This window comes from Pseudorasbora parva, chromosome 12 (genome assembly GCF_024679245.1).
Source record: "Pseudorasbora parva isolate DD20220531a chromosome 12, ASM2467924v1, whole genome shotgun sequence".
In the NCBI taxonomy this organism is placed as follows: domain Eukaryota; kingdom Metazoa; phylum Chordata; class Actinopteri; order Cypriniformes; family Gobionidae; genus Pseudorasbora; species Pseudorasbora parva.
In genome coordinates, this window is record NC_090183.1 from 21,441,806 (window position 1) to 21,460,815 (window position 19,010).

The following is a 19,010-nucleotide window of genomic DNA, read 5'->3' on the forward strand; positions in this document are numbered from 1 at the left end:
CTAGGTTAGGCATGTGCTGTTGGGTGATTTGAAGATTTAAAGTTTGATCATAAGTTATGATTAATAATAAATAATTAAATATTAATCCCTATAATTCCCTATTGAGCTAATTTAATGTATTATTATATGTAGCCCAGTCGCTATCTGCTTACTGCACAAATGTTAAGTAAATGGGACAAATGTTTTCAAATACTCCAAAATTGTGCTAAAGCATGGATAGTGATTCCCATGAATCGCATAAAACTGACAAAATATAAACTATAATGTAAATTCTTTCTGATCACATGTATTGTTTTCTGCTGAGAATCTCTTGTAAATAAAAGTTGAGTAAAATTGTTTTGTCAGTTCTGTGTGCTTCTGTGCATCACTTTAAGAAATCTTGACTCTTCACAGATGGGCCTCAATTTTCACACTTATGAAACAGCCTGTCACGCTTTTACACACACACACACACACATGCACACACACACCTTGTAAGTGCTGACTAATCTTCCATTTGGCTAGAGTGAGAAAAAAACAGACCTCCCTTATATTGTTCTCACTTCTTTCTATTTTTTCATCTCTCCCCTTCCTTTCTTTCTTCCTTCCGTCTGTAGGCCTCAGGGTATTAAGGAACGCCCTGTTATAGCCAAGGTGCATGCTGATAATTTTCACAGTCCATGATTTGACGTGACCCTGCAATCTATTAATAACTTGATGACAGGGTGGCGTATTGTTTTGGCAGGAGATTGCAGGCATTTTTGAGTTTTTGTGTGGGCATTGAGGTGGGCAGTCCTTCTGTTGCGTTCCTTACACAGCACGCTCTGTCTCTGGGCAGGCCTGTATCCGGACCCCCTCACCACACTAAGAGTGTGTGCCACAATATCTAGATGCTTTAAATACATACACACGTATACAGGGTTTTAAAATGCTGGCATAGGAATATGCTTCTCATGATCTCAGATCTTTTGATCTATTAAAGGCGCATGCTTAAATTCTTAAAATTACTTTATATATATATTAAAAAAAAAATATATATATATATATATATATACTTTTACTTTTTTATAAATATATTTTTATAAAATATAATTTTTTAAAAGTAATTGTAAGAATCTGAAGTCAGATTTCCATGGCATGGTGACAACACTACAATTCGGCCTGACCATTTTCTTAGTGTTTGTCTTTGGATGTGCATTATGCTAATATCATATTGTGGTGTAGACATTTGCAAACGTGATATCTGAGAGAATGTGGGGTATATTTTGTGAAGGTTTTAGAGGTTTTACCATTTTAAAGGTACTTTATTCTAGTCAGTCATACATCATTGTATCCCAACCTTTGTCATACATCATTATTTTCCAACATTGTCTTATGTACCCACATCCCTTTCAGTAAGGATGGCAAAAATACAAGCATGTACATACATGCTGCCCACATATTATGGTAGCCTATTTTGTCATGAATAGAGTGAAATGACACTTGCCATTAATATGTTGGTATCATTTTATGGGGAACAAATATTCACTATTAACTAGGACTTTTGCCTCAATAAACTCCTAATTTACTGCTTGTTAGTAAGGTAGTTTTTTGTAGCATTTAAGTTTAGCTATTGGGTAGGATTAAGGGATGTAGAATAAGGTCATGCAGAATAAGTCATTAATATGTGCTTTATAAATTCTAATAAACAGCCAATATCCTAGTAATAGGCATGCTAATAAGCAACTAGTTAATATTTAATAACTGAACCTTAAAATAAAATGTTACCAATATGTTAATAAGCAACTGAAAAAGCACAAACGTCAGAGCATGTCAAAACTTCTAAAGAGCCCCAAACTGGCTCAGACCTGTAAGAGTTAAATACCCCTTCATCAACCAGAAGCTGGTGTTCATTGATTCATCATATTATATTAAAGGGATAGTTCACCCAAAAATGAAAATCATCCCATAGTTTACACCCCCTTAAGCCATCCTAGGTGTATATGACGTTCTTCTTTTCAGACAAATACAATCGGAGTCATATTAAAAATGTCCTGGCTAATCCAAGCATTATAATGACAGTGGCCAAAACAATGTATCCATCCATTATAAAAGTAATCCATACGTTAATAAAGGCCTTCTGAAGCGAATCGATGGGTTTTGTGTTAAAAAAAATACACATTTAAAACTTTATAACGTAAAACATCTACCTTCCAGCGAACTGCCTTCTTCTGTATTCAATTTACAAAGAAAGTGTAACACTTTTCTCGTAGTTCAAGATGCTTAATCTACGTCCAACGTCATCACTGCAGTTATGCTGTTTTTGTAAATTAAATATAGACAAAGGCACGCCAGCAGCTAGATATTTTACTTAGGTAATAGCCTGTTAAATATGGATATTTTTTTACAAAAAATATGTATTTTTTCTTCTACTTCAATTCATTTCAGAAGGCCCTTATTAACCCCCAGAGCCGTGTGGATTATTTTTTTTTATAATGAGCGGATGCACTTTTTGGCCTTTAAATTGTGGGCTGCCATTATAATGCTTGATATATATACAAGGCCACTCGCCTTAACTTGCCCGTATCTACAGTCAGAGCAATCATTAAAGGGGGGGGTGAAACACTCAGTTTTAGTCAGTGTCATGTCAATCTTGAGTACCTATAGAGTAGCATTGCATCCTGCATATCTCCGAAAAGTCTTTATTTTTTTTATAATTATATAAGAAAGATGCGCTGTTCCGAGTCTTTCCGAAAAAAGCAGAGCGGGTGGGGGCGTATCGTGTGAGCGGAGCTAAATAATGACGTGTGCGCGCCGCTGTTATTGTGCTAAATGCGTCGTAAAGCTGTGTCATCCCTAACAGCGGGAGAAAACTTTATTCAAAATAAAAATATGGCTTTTAATCAGATACAGCCATAGATCTATGATCCGGAATCAGACCCAGAGGCTGCAGTTGAACAGGAGCAGCAGCAAAAACGACTAGAGCAGGACGTCTCTATGTGGTACAAGTTATACACTAACTATATAATATGCTTAGCGACTTGTGTTATTTACATATTTATACTTGAATTATATCGTCGTATTTTTGTCTTTGAAGGTGTACATGTGGGAAGTGCAGTTGTGCACGTGTGTGTGTGTGTGTTTACGCGTGGTTTGTGTAGACAATTGTAGTAAGCGGACTGGTTTTGCACGGCAGGCTAGTGTTTACATAGAAAGACATGGAATAGTAGCGTATTTGAATGAAGAAGCGTGCTTATTTAGTTCAACATATTTCCCCACTCTTTGTGTATTGTTGTTTGGAGTGCTTTTACAATACACAAACATAAAGTTACACATATAGTGGCCAGCTAAACAAATGTACACGCACTACACATCGCATGCTCCATTGATCAATTAACTATACGTGATCATGTTTGGGCTACTTGATGAGCATAGGCAAAGACACAGACATTTGAAGCAGTCTTACTCACCGCCTGCGGTTCTAACGTTGGGACCTTTATCGTTGGGACTGCTCCATCCTTCAGCATTAGGCGATCGGAAAATCTGGCGTCGAACTAGGCCTTGTTTATGAAACAGTCAGCACCGAAATGCAGTGAACAGACATAAACCTTTGCACAACTCAGTTGCTGATCCGGAAAAGCAAATTACATCCACTGTTGCCTTAACGTGGGGTTTTTTGGCAATCTGTACAGGACTGTCTTGGTCTGGCAACCAAAAACGCACTTTTTTGGTGACATTGTTAATTTCTTGAAGTCAACTTATGACTAACCGGAAGTAGTATTTTTGACAAAGAAATACTCCCATCAAACGTCCACCTTAACTTTTGAAACTTTGTCTATGTTTAGTATGGGTACACTTTAACAGTGTAAAAAGATCAGTATGCATGAAACAGCATTTCACCCCCCCTTTAAGAAGTTTAAAACAGCTGGAACAGTGACAAACAAGGCTGGAAGAGCTCCCAAGTTTATCTTGCCACAACGCACAGTGAGGAGGATGGTAAGAGAAGTGAAAAAATGTCCTAAGCTCAGTCACAGAATTGCATCAAAGAGTGGCATCTTGGGGCCACAAAGTATCCAAAACAACCATCAGATGTGAATTTTTACAAGGGTGCCAATAATTGTGGAAGGCACTGTATTCCATTGTGAATGGGAATGTATGTATTCCTGTTTCTGTTGTATGTGAGTGTGTGACATTTGGTGATTCCTGTTGGTGTGGGGTATATCTGTTACCCTGCTGTAGAGTTAAACACTGACCCTGTCACCCACTCCTCACTGACACCACTAACTGTGGAACAGACATCAGATTAATTTTCTCCCATCTGGTTTCTCTTAGGTCCTCTTGAGTCAGGTACACAGACTGAGAGCACTAGATTTGCTGGGACGATTTCTGGACCTGGGCCCTTGGGCCGTCAGTTTGGTAAGACAGCAGATAACACGCCTTTAACATTTATTTTGTTTATTTCTTTTATTTAAAGCTTACATAAACTAAACTACTCCTTAATTAACTGCGTTTAAGTAACCTTTAGATAATACATATCTGTCAATTTGCATACACCCTATGTTGAGATGGGCAACTTTGGTCTTGGAGGGCCACTGTCCTGCAGAGTTAAAGGGTTAGTTCACCCAAAAATGAAATTTATGTAATTTATGACTCACCCTAATATCGTTCCACACCCGTAAGAACGCCGTTCATCTTCGGAACACAGATTAAGATATTTTATATATAGTCTGACAGCGTATCTAAGTGTAGGCACACTTTACTGTCCATGTCCAGAAAGGGAATAAAAACATCATCAAAGTAGTCCATATGTGACATCAGTTAGTTAGAATCTCTTGAAGCATTAAAATACATTTTGGTCAAAAAATAGCAAAAACTATGACAAAAACTATTCAGCATTGTCTTCTCTTCTGCGTTTGTTTTCAAACCTCACATAAAGATTAAAACGGTCATGATTCGGATCGCCAATGTCACGTGATTTCAGCAGTTTGGTAGTTTGACACGCGATCCAAATCATGAGCTTATTCATGACCATTTGAATCTTTATTTGAGGTTTGAAAACAAAAGCGGAAGAGAAGACAATCCTGAATAAAGTCATAGGTTTTGAATTTTTTTTTAACCAAAATGTATGTTCAATGCTTCAAGAGATTCTAACTAACTGATCTCACATATGGACTACTCTGTCGGACTAAATATAAAACATCTTAAACTGTGTTCTGAAGATGAACGGAGGTCTTACGGCTGTGGAACAACATTAGGGTGTGTCATTAATGACATAAATTTCATTTTTGGGTGACCTAACCCTTTAAGCTCCAACTCTAATCAAACACACCATGAACAAACCAAGCAATGTTTTTAGGATTTCTAGACAGCTACAGCCAGGTAAGTTTTTATCAGGTTTGGAGCTCTGCAGGATAGTGGCCCTCCTGGACTAAAGCCACACATCCCTGCCTTATGTATAATTAGTTGTGTTATTCACATACACAATCATACAATGATATTTTGAATACAAGAGACCTGTGTAAGTAAGAAACCTAAATAAATCAATTGCATACATTTTTCAAAGAAAACCATTATCATCCTCTAATCTTTATCTCTCTCATTCTGTCTTTTCTCTCTGCAGGCTCTTTCAGTGGGGATTTTTCCATACGTGTTGAAACTGTTGCAGAGTTCAGCGAGAGAGCTCAGGCCTCTTTTGGTCTTCATCTGGGCAAAGATCTTAGCTGTAGATAGTGTATGTATACCTAATCATCCCTGGCATTTCAGCCTTTGCTTTAACCAGAATTCCACATACTGTAATTCGCTGAACATTTAAACAATTAACATTTAGATACGTAAGGCCAGTTAAAAACCTTTTAGTACTGAAGCTATCAAACATGATACTCCAATCTGATTAAAAAACAACAACAACAAAATTATAATATTGTGGTAATCATACTATTGCTTGTTTCACAGTAGACCTATTTATTTAATTTTTTAATAATAACATAACTGATGGGTTATCAAAAAAATGGAGGCTCTGACAGTTTCCAACCGTTGAGTTATTGAAAAGATTATTGAAAAGTTTATATTACATTTTGATGAATGCAAAAAATATCTGCATATGTAATAAAATGTTTAAATATGAAAATTTTCAATTATGTTCTTGTATATTATAATATGACAAAAAAAATGAATTTATAAGCTTGCATTGCGGAACAAACAACTGAAAGTGTAAATGTTTCCACAGCAAATCGATTTTTATTTTAGACCGTATTCTATAATACTATTTCATTATAATGTTTATTGGCTTGTATGCTGTCACAAACATACAGCTAAACCAAATACAAGTTTGCTTAAACAATTTCTAAGAAGCTATTTGGCTATGGAGCTAGAGAGATGACAAAATGATCTGAATTTGAATTGTATAAATCTGAATTATTGACATTGAATATTATGTTGCATTTTACATAGTTCTGAATTTAAATTTTTAAATGTTGAATGTATAACATTTAAAATTGAACACATCTGAAATGTTTTATGTCAAAATTGTATAGACATGCATTTTTAAACAGCAGCTATTTTGTTCTGAATTAATAGACTGGAAATATTCAGTTTTTGAAAATACAGATTCAAGATTTCAGATGAAGAAGAAAATCAGAACATCAAATTCAATATTCTAAAATTCAAACCGTAGAAATTCAGTTGTTCCCAAACATTTTGTAGCACGCACCCCTTTCTGATGTTTGATACCTGTCAAGCACCCCCACCTTATTTCGGTTAAACATCAGATTTTTAATAGCAATAACTAAATACAAATATTCTCTGTATATAAGAAAAAAATCAACATTTCAGTTGTAATATATATACAGCATAGAGTTAGAGGGGTTCGGGGGCATGATCCCCGCTAATTTTTTTAAATTTTCTAATTTCTACATATGAGCATTCTAAGACATTTGAAAGCCCAAAAAAATAATAATATGAGAAATAGCTTTAAAACTAGTGAGTGGACAGTAAATTATTTGTCAATTCCTGCTCTCTCCTCATCTCCATCACTCATTATTTTGCCCTGTCTCTTCCCCTCCTAATGAATTCAACACAACATGTGATACATTTATAGTAAGAATATTTTTTTATCTGAAGAAAACATATTCATTAATGTTTCTTGTCCTCTCACATTGACTCACATTATAAACTAAACAAAGGTTTATTAGTTTGCCTGATTATTTTTATCGGTAGTTTAACATTTTAATCCTAAAACAGCTGCCAAATATGAAATGCTTAGTTTAGCTACCACACCATACCTGGAGGAGGTCCATATTCCACGAGTAGGAATATAGTGTGGCCCCTTTAAGAGCTGCGCGTTCCCCATTGAACTGCCGGTATTTTGTGTGTGTGCACCGAACTGTGCCGTGATTCACGTAAACAGTGAGAGAAACATGGACTCGAGAGCGCTGTTGTTCAGAAAAGTAACCTGCGTATTAGTTTTAGCCGATTGTAATGTATTTAGTTCAATAAAACATGTACTGTAAGCTGATGGTGTTAATGATTGACTTGAGTGAGCTTGCAGTGAATCGCGCTCGGACTGCAGAGAATGTGCTCAGTGAAAAAAAAACGCACTTTTCTTTCGACCTAAAATGGGCAGGGCTTTGACGCAGACGCGCTTGTAAAATGAAATGAAAATACGATTTACTATAATTTACTACAGCTTGTAATGTGAAATTTGTATTTATCAATAATACTCTGACATGTGATTTTTATCCAAGTTAGATACGTAAAATAAAAAATAAAAAAGAGACAATTTTCTGCCATTACAAACATTCTCTCGCGCACCCCCAGTGGTCAGTCTGGTTTGGGAACCGCTGGTTTAGATTAATGCACGGAAAATGAGATTTCAGCTAGATTTCTCATTTTCCGTGCGTGGTTTACAAATCGCTATAAAAAACTCAGCATTTGACGTCATCTGTCGTTCTCCAGGGCTGAATACAAAATCGCCCCCTAAACCCTCATTCACTATTCCCTACTTTAGTCCACTAATAGAGTTAACTTGAACGAGAGAATGAAAATGAGTGAGGGAAGTCGGACAGCTATTGAGTGTAGCCTACATCAGCTGTTGCGGTGTGGGGTTGAATGAGTGCACTCGAACATGTCCACCATGGTTTCGGACAATGGCTGTCCCTGCAAATAATGCCCTATTTGAGGGTATAGGGGGCGATCTTGGATTCAGCCCAGGTCTGTTCAACAGTAGTAGGCTACCGCTTCTTAAACTGTACAGGGCAGGTCCTAGATCAGGCAACTTTTCTGTGCAACTTAACGTGTTTCACAGAAAAAAATGTGTGTCCGATATATTAAATATTAATATTATATAAAAATATTAATAATATTAATATATTAAATATTAATTAACCGATATGTTAAATATTAACAAAATATCTGCTGTTTGAAAATACATGTCTATACAATTTCGACATGAAAACATTTCAGATGTGTTCAATTTAAACTTAAAACAACTTTTGTTAGATTTACAATTCAAATTCAGATAATTTTCTTTTCATCTAGATCATTTCTAGCTCCTTAGTTGGCTTTTAGTTAACAACATTTTTGTGATTTTGCTGAATTATAAATGTTACATTGATTTTTATATCTTCTAAATACTAAAACAAAACAAAAAGTATCATCAAAAAAAAAGTGTGTATATATATATATATATATATATATATATATATATATATATATATATATATATATATATATATATATATATATATATATATATATATAATATTTTTTTTTTTTTTTTTTTTTAATTTTTATTTATGCACATTCCTGGTGTAGTGAAGGATTAATCTGTGTAATCTAAATTATTTTAATATAACTTTGTTTATAACATTCCAAATGTATATTTTGGAGTGTGGCACTGGAAGGACAGTGGAAGGGAAAGTGATTTGCCATCTGTCTCTGACAGCAGTGGTTAAGACACCTGCAGAGATAGATGATCATTCATGCACATACCTTACAGAGACTGCAGCAAAACACTCTCCAATGCTGCTAATAAGGCTAATTATAAAAGCAAACAAACAACAAATTATGTTACTCATAAATTGGAACAAAAAAAACATAGGTAAATCTTGAGGAGCCAGTAGTGAATTATTCTTCTGGGTTTTGACATTATCCCTGCACCACTCGATAGTGTAACTTTTACACTGTATTTATAAAAGTTTTTACATTGACTTTATCAATTGAATGTGTCCTTGCTAAATACAATAGTTCACTTCTTTAAAAAATATTTTACTGACCCCAAACTTTTACTGTTCAGATATATGCAGAACTATTTCAAATGTATAGGGATCAGTATCTGTTCAGTATCCATTCTGTTCACTGTAGCACATGGCACTTAAAAAAAACTCACCAGATGAAATGGAGAGCACAAGTAGTTAATAGTAAAACTTGTCCTTTTTCGCTTTGCCCACACTATCCTCCAACACACATTCTGTTTGTAATGGGACATGGGACATTTAGCTCTCTCTCTCTCTCTCTCTCGTCTCTCTCTCTCTCTCTCTCTCTCTCTCTCTCTCTCTCTCTCTCTCTCTCCTCTCTCTCTCTCTCTCTCTCTCTCTCTCTCTCTCTCTCTCTCTCTCTCTCTCTCTCTCTCTCTCTCTCTCTCTCTCTCTCTCTCTCTCTCTCTCTCTCTCTCTCTCTCTCTCTCTCTCTCTCTCTCGTCTGTTATTGTTATATCAGTGAAGTGTCTCACGTGCTGCAGTTCAGTTTTCTTTAGGGGAGTATGTAAGTGTTTTATTCAGAGAAACTCCGGTGTAAGAAGTTTGTATCAGGCAGCAAAATTGGAAGAAACAGTTGTCAGCAGTCAGTATTGTTTTGTCACTCCTACAATTCCTTCTCTTTTACACTCGCCTACTCTCCCTCCTGCTTTTCTCTCTCTTTCTTTTTTCTGTAGTCATGCCAAGCTGATCTGGTAAAAGACAATGGACACAAGTATTTCCTGTCTGTGCTGGCTGACCCGTACATGCCTGTAAGTATCATACAGATGGTACTGAATAATTTTCCACTTTGTTCAAAACAAAATTTGTTTTGTTTACTTAATCTGCCGTGCCATATTTGCAGAGTTCAAAATATGCCTTGTTTTTGTTTGGAATGTGGAATCAGGCTGAGCATCGAACTATGGCTGTCTTTATCCTTGCTGTCATCGTCAACAACTACAACACAGGACAGGTATAACACAGATGGATCTATCTATCTATCTATCTCTAATCTCATCTATCTTTCAAATCTTGTTTATATAAAAGTTTTAATTTATCTCTTTTTTATATATCTTACCTCAAATATTTCAGTAGTATTAGGGTTTCCTTTTACATTATACATACATTTTAAAAATTACCTGCATGCAATTACATCTGTAATTAATTTCAGTAGTTACATTTACATATACAATTACAGTTGCCACATCCCTTATATCTAACTCTACCCTTAAACTTACAAATACCACCACACCTGTCCCCAACTTTACCCATATCCCACCTCAATATCAGCAAAGTGTTTTGCAATACAATATGAACACAATAAGTATATTGGATTATTTTTTGATGTACATAGTACATAGCACATAGTAAGGCCACCTAATATAAACTGACCCCTGTGTTATTACTTAAATAAATGTAGCCTTCGAAATCGTAAGAGACTTCAAAAACATAATCATTTGTAATGTTTATATACAGTCGTGGTCAAAATTGTTGGTACCCCTGGTAAATATGATTAAATATGGCTGTAAAAAAAAGAATCTGCATTGTTTATCCATTTGATCTTTTAATTAAAAAAATCCCATAAATCCAACCTTTCATTTAATTAAAATAATTGACAATGTGGGGTAAATCACATTATGAAATAAATGCTTTTCTCTAAAACACATTGGCCACAATTGTTGGTACCCCTATAATTTTAAATAAGTAAAATATCTCTGAAGTATTAAAAAAAAAAATTGCACACCAAGGTGACAAGGAACATGAAATTGTCAGGTATGATGTCTTGTTTCACAGGAGTATAAATATAAGGAGGCATTAGAAACCAAATTCCCTTAATCCTTTATCACAATGAGTGAAACCAAAAAAATTAGTTCTGATGTGCAGCAAAAGATTGTTGAGCTTTACAAAATAGAAAGAGGCTGTAGGAAAATAGCCAAAGCATTGAAAATCCCCATTTCCACCATCAGGGCAATAATTAAGAAGCTCCATTTAACTGAAGATGTTACAAATCTGCCTGAAGGAGGACGTGTGTGTATATTGTCCTAATGCACAGTGAGGAGAAACGTTTGAGTGCACAAAGACTCTCCAAGGATCACAGATGGAGAATCGCAGAGATTAGTTGAGTCTTGGGCTCAAAGCCTAAAATGTTTTTTAAAACAACCCCTACATCACCACATGTTGTTTGGGAGGGATTCAAGAAAAATCCTCCTCGCTCATCCAGAAACAAACTCCAGCACATTCAGTTGTCAGACACGACTGGAAAGTCAAAAGGAACTGGGTTCTGTGGTCAGGATGAAACTATAAAATAGCTTTTTGGCAGCAAATCTACCAGGCACGGAAAGGGCACGCTGGCGCGTTTGGTTGCCGCTCCTCTCTCTCGTTTTTAGTAGTTTATTTTTATGAGCCAATGTCATTTAATTCGTTCGTGATGTGGAATTATGCATCGCATGCTGGATTACTGCTTTTATCTCTGAGTGCGGTATATTGGAATATACTCTACTGTTGCCTGGCCCAGGACGTACACTGTTTACACCGCTGTGAGGCTGCTGTTGGTGTGGATCCTCCCCGAATGGCTCTCAGGTACACTGCTCGCCAGTTGTTGAACCTGAACGGACATTTAGATGTCGCGAGTGACATTCGTGCTCTCTGCAGTAATGTTGGAATACTGCGACGTAAGCGTTACATACATCGCTCGTCAAGGCGTAGTTTTTTATGCTCAATATCGAAAGCTGTCGCCTACCCGCGATTTCTGCGCAAACCCCATAGACTGCAGTTAAGACCTACAGGGGTTAATTTTCATAACTTATTGGCACTTAAGCGTGCCGAGGTTGCTCCGGATTCATCTGCTCACCCATGTATGCTGAAATCAGCACTGTTTAACGCGCGCTCTGTCAACAACAAAGCCGTTATTTTATCTGACATTATTTTAGAACAAAAGCTCGACCTTGTCTGTTTAACTGAAACATGGCACAAAGAATCTGATGGTCTTCTTTTTAACGAACTGACTCCGGCTGGCTATGGATTATTTGATCTCCCGCGTACCTCTGGTAGAGGTGGGGGTATCATTGTGTTGCACAGTCAACAGTTCAACATGTGTCCCGTGTCTGTCCCCAAAACAGACTCATTTGAATGCCTTGCTTTGAGTGTTTCTGCGTCCCTCTCTACTGCAGTGGCTACAGTCTACAGGCCTCCTAGGGCAAATAAAGACTTCTTATCTGAATTATCAGATATATTGTCATTTCTTTGCCTCAGGTTTGAAAGAGTTCTTCTCCTGGGAGATTTCAACATCCATATGGATATAAAAGACTCCACAATAACGAAAGACTTTTTGTCCATTTTGGAGTGCTTTGAACTTAACCAGCTTGTGGACTGTCCCACACATGACAAAGGCCACATTTTAGACCTTGTGATTAGCAATGGTGCCTTTGTGTCTCAGTTGTCAACCTCGGACTTGGGTCTGTCTGATCACCGGGCTATCTTCTTTAACATGGAATTACCTGTCACAAACACCAATGTTTCTCGTATCATTAACTATCGCAAGTGGAGATCTATTGAGCCCACTGATTTTTCAGACTTTATTGACTCTTCTTTAAGTTGTTTTTCTTTTTCTGATGATCAGAATGATAACGTTTCTGTGCTGAATTCTGTTCTTTTGTCTGGCCTTGACACGCTGGCTCCATTGAAATCACGATCCATCTCTTTTGCACGCTCTGCTCCTTGGTACAATGATGATCTGCGTGCTATGAAGGCTTTGTGTCGCAAAATGGAGCGTAGGTGGCGCATATCAGGTTTAACTGTTCATCACCAGGCCTGGAAATACAGCTTACTTGAATATAAGGCTGAAATTGAGTCAGCTAGATCTGTTCATTTTTCTCAATTAATTGTCAGCAACCAGAGAAATCCTAAACAACTGTTTCACTCAATCAACAAGCTGCTCAAAAATCACACTGTCTCTAATGTTCCTGCTTCAACTCACCGTTGTAATATGTTTTTGGAGTTTTTTAGCACTAAAATTGATAATATACGTAACCACATTGTTTCCACTAATACTTCTGCTGCCTCCTCCTTAAAAATGTCTGCATTTTCTGGTATTTCTCTCTCTAACTTTGTTATTCACGACTCCCAGTCTCTTTCTACTTTGGTTTCAAAACTGAAAGCCTCAACTTCCAGAGTTGATCCTATACCATCTTGTCTTTTTAAATCATGTTTTGATTCCCTCTCTCCTGTTGTTTTGAGAATCATTAATAACTCTCTGTGTACTGGTGTCGTGCCAACAGCACTTAAAACTGCTGCTGTCACCCCTATACCAAAAACAAACAACATGGATTCTGATAATCTGAATAATTTTCGTCCCATATCAAATCTTCCATTCCTCGCCAAAATTTTAGAACAAACTGTGGCTTCTCAACTGCTTTCTCATCTTTCCTCCAATGACCTTTTTGAGCCACTACAGTCTGGATTCCGCAAACTCCACAGTACTGAAACAGCGTTAGTTAAGGTCACTAATGACTTGTTAATGGCTTCTGATTCTGGTCGTCTGTCTTTACTGATTCTTCTTGATCTTAGTGCCGCTTTTGACACTATAGATCATTCCATTTTAATCACCCGTCTACAGACCGTCTTTGGAGTTTCTGAAACTGCATTACAGTGGTTTAGGTCCTACCTTTCTGATCGCAGGCAGTTTGTTGTGATGGGTGATTGCAGGTCTGAGGTCGGTGTAGTGCACTCTGGTGTTCCCCAGGGATCAGTTTTGGGCCCTTTACTTTTTAATATTTACATCTTTCCACTTGGCCAACTTTTACGAACTCTTGGTCTTAACTTTCACTTTTATGCCGATGACACTCAGATTTATATACATTCAAAACCTGATGTCAATATGCCTGTGTCTTTTCTTTCTCAATGTTTTACTGAGATTAGACAATGGATGTCTGAAAATTTTCTCTGTCTAAACAGTGACAAAACTGAAGTAATGTTAATTGGTTCACCTCATCAGTTGCGTAAAGCAGAGTCCATAACCTTAAGTGTGGATGGCTCTGCTTTACAATTTCAAACTAAACTGAAAAATCTGGGGGTGATATTTGATGCCAACTTAACATTTGACCATCAGGTTCGTAACACAGTCAAAACATCATTTTTTCATCTAAAAAACATTGCAAAATTACGTCCCATGTTGACCTTCTCTGTGGCAGAAAAGTTAATCAACACTTTTGTTTTTTCACGCATTGATTATTGTAACGCATTGCTGGCTGGAGTTTCTAAAGCTACACTGAATAAATTACAGTTGGTACAAAATTCAGCTGCTAGAATTCTAACTAGGACCAGTGCAAGGGAGCACATTACTCCAATCCTGCAAAAATTGCACTGGCTTCCTGTTAGTTTTCGTATTGATTTTAAAATTTTAATGCTCACGTATAAGGCCTTGAATAATTTGGCCCCTCATTATTTGTGTGAGCTTTTAACTCTCTATACACCAACACGTGCTTTACGCTCCTCTGAAGCTGGTCTTTTAACTGTCCAAACAGCACGGTTGAAAACTATGGGTGATCGGGCTTTTTCTACTTTGGCTCCTAAGTTGTGGAATTCCCTGCCCTCTGAGATTAGGAATGCAGAATCCCTTAGTGTTTTTAAATCATCACTCAAAACATATTATTTTAGGATAGCTTTTATGTGATTTATTTGTCTACTTTGTTGCTGTCTTTTTATTTTTTAATGCCTGTAATGTTATGTGTATTTCTATGTAAAGTGCTTTGAGATGTAACATTTAAAGGCGCTATATAAAATAAAGTTTATTATTATTATTATTACCAGAGGTGTTTGGTGCAAACAGGAATAAAAAGTAGCTCATGTCCATGGCTAAAAATACCACTGGATCTTTAATGCTGTGGGCCTATTTTTTTCCTGGAGGTCCTGGACATCTTGTTCAGATACATTGTATCATGGATTTTAGCAAATACCAAAAGATAAAAAAATCTAAACCTGATGGATTCTGCTAGAAATCTTAGAATGGGCCGTGGTTGGATCTCCCATCAGGACAACAATCCAAAACAAACATCAAAATCAACACAAAAATGTGTCACTGAGCACAAAAGGAAGCTTCTGCCATGACCATCCCAGTTTCCTGACCTGAACCCTATAGAAGATGTGTGGCTGAACTGAAGAGAAGAAGCGCCAGCATGGAGCTGGGAATCTGAAGGATCTGGAGAGGTTCTGTATGGAGGAATGGTCTCTGATCTCTATTCACTGTTTTCCAAACTCATCAGGCATTATAGAAGAAGACTCTTGGGAGCAGTTATCTTGGGCAGTTATCTTTGGAAAAGGAGGTTGCAAAAAGTATTTAATAAAAGGGTACCAACAATTGTGGCCAACGTGTTTTGGAGAAAAGCATTAATTTCATAATGTGATTTACCCCTCATTTACAATTATTTTACTTTAATGAAAGGGTTAGATTTTTGTGAATTTTTTAATAAAAGATCAAAAGGATAAACAATGCAGATTTATTTTTTTACAGCCATATTTGATCATATTTACCAGGGGTACCAACAATTTTGACCACAACTGTATAATCAGAATTATACAGTACAATATATATTTTTATTTATTTATTACAATATTAATATAATACAAATTCATATTTTTTCTTTAGTTTTTACTTGATGATTCATTGACCTCTCTGTCCATCAGGAGGCATGTCTGCAGGGTAATCTGATTGCGATCTGTCTGGAGCAGCTTAACGACCCTCACCCTCTCCTGAGGCAGTGGGTGGCAATCTGTCTGGGCAGAATCTGGCAGAACTTTGATTCTGCTCGCTGGTGTGGAGTTAGAGATAGTGCCCATGAGAAGCTCTACAGTCTCCTGTCTGATCCCATACCAGAGGTTCTAAAACTTGGCCAGTCTAATATTTTTCTACTATAATAGAACTATTATGTGTGATTCATTCATGTTTTCTGTTGTCTCATTGGCAGGTGCGATGTGCAGCTGTGTTTGCATTGGGTACGTTTGTGGGGAATTCTGCTGAGAGAACAGATCATTCTACCACCATTGATCATAATGTTGCTATGATGCTAGCACAACTCATTAATGATGGCAGTCCCATCGTGAGGAAGGCAAGTTTTTTGGAATTTTGTTATGGGCATTTTTCATCAGAATCTGCTTTATTATAGTTTTCATAAGTCTGTTCTAATGCTAAGAACTGTGCATTTAAGAACTGAGGCTTGTTGTGAATCATGAATATCTCAGAGTGATTGACAGTAATACATTCTGCTTCCATTCGTTTGTTCGTTGTTGTTTTTTTTTATTTATTTTTTTATGTTGTAGATTTAAGAAGCAAATGAGAATCACTAAAATTATTGAATATATCTTGAGACAAATGTCTTATGATTTTCAGTTTTGTTCACAGTAAATAAAGCAACAGTTTTTCAATAACACAAGAATATGTAAAAGTGGATTATAGGGTAAAAGGCATATTTAACATAATAATAAACAGCAGACTGACTTTAACATTTGTTGGCATGACATGCTTAGATTAAGATGGTAAATATCATATATTAAGTTGGGTGTCCACCTTAGAGATAATCATCATATTTATAATAAAAAATTATTATAATAATATAATACAAATATATTTAGTTGTTACTACTGTAAAACTTTATTAAAGTATTATCAGATCTCGTTTAGTGCTTTCAGATTCTTTACTTAAAATATGTGTTTCTGTATTTTAAAAAGTTTTTATATTAAACGTATTGCAATATTTATTGAACAGTAATTAATTTTCAAAATAAACAGAAAATAGGCTGGTGCAAACTTTGCTAAAGAGATTTTTTGCTCAAGTATGAACTTTGACATGATTAAATAGCTCATTTTTGTAAGGGTGTGCCTTTAGCCCTATTGGTAGCCTATGATACAACTCCTTTATAGGCTATTTATAATAGCCTTTATTACCTTTTATTATGTATACAATTAATGTGGTCATAATAAAATATCATTAATATGATGTATGTTTTATAAATTTATCCTCTAGCCACCGGGCCACTCTGATTTCAACATTCCTTGCCATTGTAATTTATTTTCAGCCATGTGTTTACATGACATGAGAAGAAAATTGCATTTCTCTTACAGATCCTAAAGAACTATTTTGGATTTTAAAATTGTAACCACAGTTACCACATAGGGCGCTGCAGAACACAGAACAGTATAGATGGTATTAAATAATGCTGTAATAGTAATGCTGGGCAAGCTATAAGACACAACCTTTATTGTATAAAGTTCTATATAAATAAAGGTGATTCGACTTGACAATACAGACAGTGTCAGACACAATACAGACACAGTACGCATAGGACATTGTTGGACACATTACAACACTAATACAACAATATTGGTGTGATGACAGTATGACATCAATATGACAAGGATTCCTGAGTGCCATGATTGTGTTGAGAATAGATAGGTTTTTGGAAATTGATTCAGTTTTAGCAACAGTCAAGTTGTTAAGCAATCCTTGAGAAAGTGACATGCTAGCTAATGAAATCATCAACAAAGCAGATGGTGAGTAATGATTTATTTTTTAAACCCTGTCCAGCCTCACATCGTCTCACACCTTGTGGGAAGAAGCTCTTGTGGAGTCCCCCCACCCCCGCCCCCTATTTTTGTGAAAATTACATTTTTGTCATATCATTCACCCCTAGGAACTTGTCACAATCTCTACTGTTGAAATTTGAGTTTCCATCAGGCCTCCAGCCACTACACCTCCGTCTTGTGCGCTGATCCATAATTTCTGTCAATTAAGCTTACAACGGTTGTGTTATCTGCAAACTTGACAATGTAATTGCATCTGTTCTTGGCATCACAATCTAGAATAAGCAAAATTAACAGAAGTTGACAGAGCACACAGACCTGGGAGAATGCTGAAGCTTAGCATGATTGCAATGAAGGTTTTGTAATTTGTAGGCAATCCAAACCGTCTGGGGGCTCTTTTTTATATTGTCTAGGACCTGTTTACACTAAAAGGTATTTTGGGCCAGCTTTTCAATCTGCTTTTGAGGAATTGTGTTTCAGTGTTGAGCTGAAATAGATGAACAGCATTAGCAATACAACACAACATCTCTTGGACATGGAGACAATAGTAACACAGCTCAACCAGGCCTTACTCCCTTTATTTTGTGTACATGACATAGGCAGGAATTAATTAAATGAGGGATATTGTGATGTTCCTGGAAGAAAACTGACTAATTCGAGACATTTCAGGGAGTTCAGAAACAATGCAGGGTTGCCAACTCACGCATTTGGCGTGACACACACGCTTTCAGGATCGGTGTCACGCTCTCACGCTGCCCAACTTAATCTCACGCCAAATTGCCAAACCTGCTTTTTATATTAAACAAAGCTAGGCCTATAGCTTTTTTTGTTATTATTATTACGTTTTAATGGGAAATTCAAACAATAAATAGCGTTTTGGCGCTAATGTTAAAGCCAGAGCCGTTGAAAAGCGAGTTGCAACATGCTCTCGTCTACCAGTGGTCACGTGGCTCATGGAGCGCACTTTTAGCGCGGTGTCAATGCATTTGAATGGCTTAAGCAGATACACAACAGTTTACACTATACAGATATTTGCAGCACGTCTTGTTAAACAGTACAGCTTGTGCATTGATGATTAAGTCAGCCGTATTCATAGGATCGTTTTATTATGGAGAGTGATAAAGATGCAACAGTGTTAACATTAATTTTATTCATGTATTTATCCCTCAGGTATTCCTTACTAATTGGTCACACATACTCATTGATGGTCAAATGTGACCATACACCGTAACTATTTTTCAATTAAAT

At 36.5% G+C, this 19,010-nt stretch overlaps 1 protein-coding gene across 7 annotated transcripts in view; it reads left to right on the plus strand.

Moving 5' to 3' along the window:
* Positions 1–19,010, plus strand: part of rptor (regulatory associated protein of MTOR, complex 1) — a 292,822-nt gene that overhangs the window by 197,146 nt on the left and 76,666 nt on the right. For 4 of the 7 annotated variants that reach the window (XM_067459440.1, XM_067459442.1, XM_067459441.1 and 1 more), the window contains 6 exons: positions 4,291–4,374; positions 5,579–5,689; positions 9,887–9,961; positions 10,054–10,161; positions 15,870–16,061; positions 16,151–16,291. In XM_067459440.1, coding sequence (XP_067315541.1) covers positions 4,291–4,374; positions 5,579–5,689; positions 9,887–9,961; positions 10,054–10,161; positions 15,870–16,061; positions 16,151–16,291 — 711 coding nt within the window. The remainder of the gene's footprint in view (positions 1–4,290; positions 4,375–5,578; positions 5,690–9,886; positions 9,962–10,053; positions 10,162–15,869; positions 16,062–16,150; positions 16,292–19,010) is intronic. The other 3 variants (XM_067459443.1, XM_067459444.1, XM_067459445.1) reach the window with 1 other exon arrangement.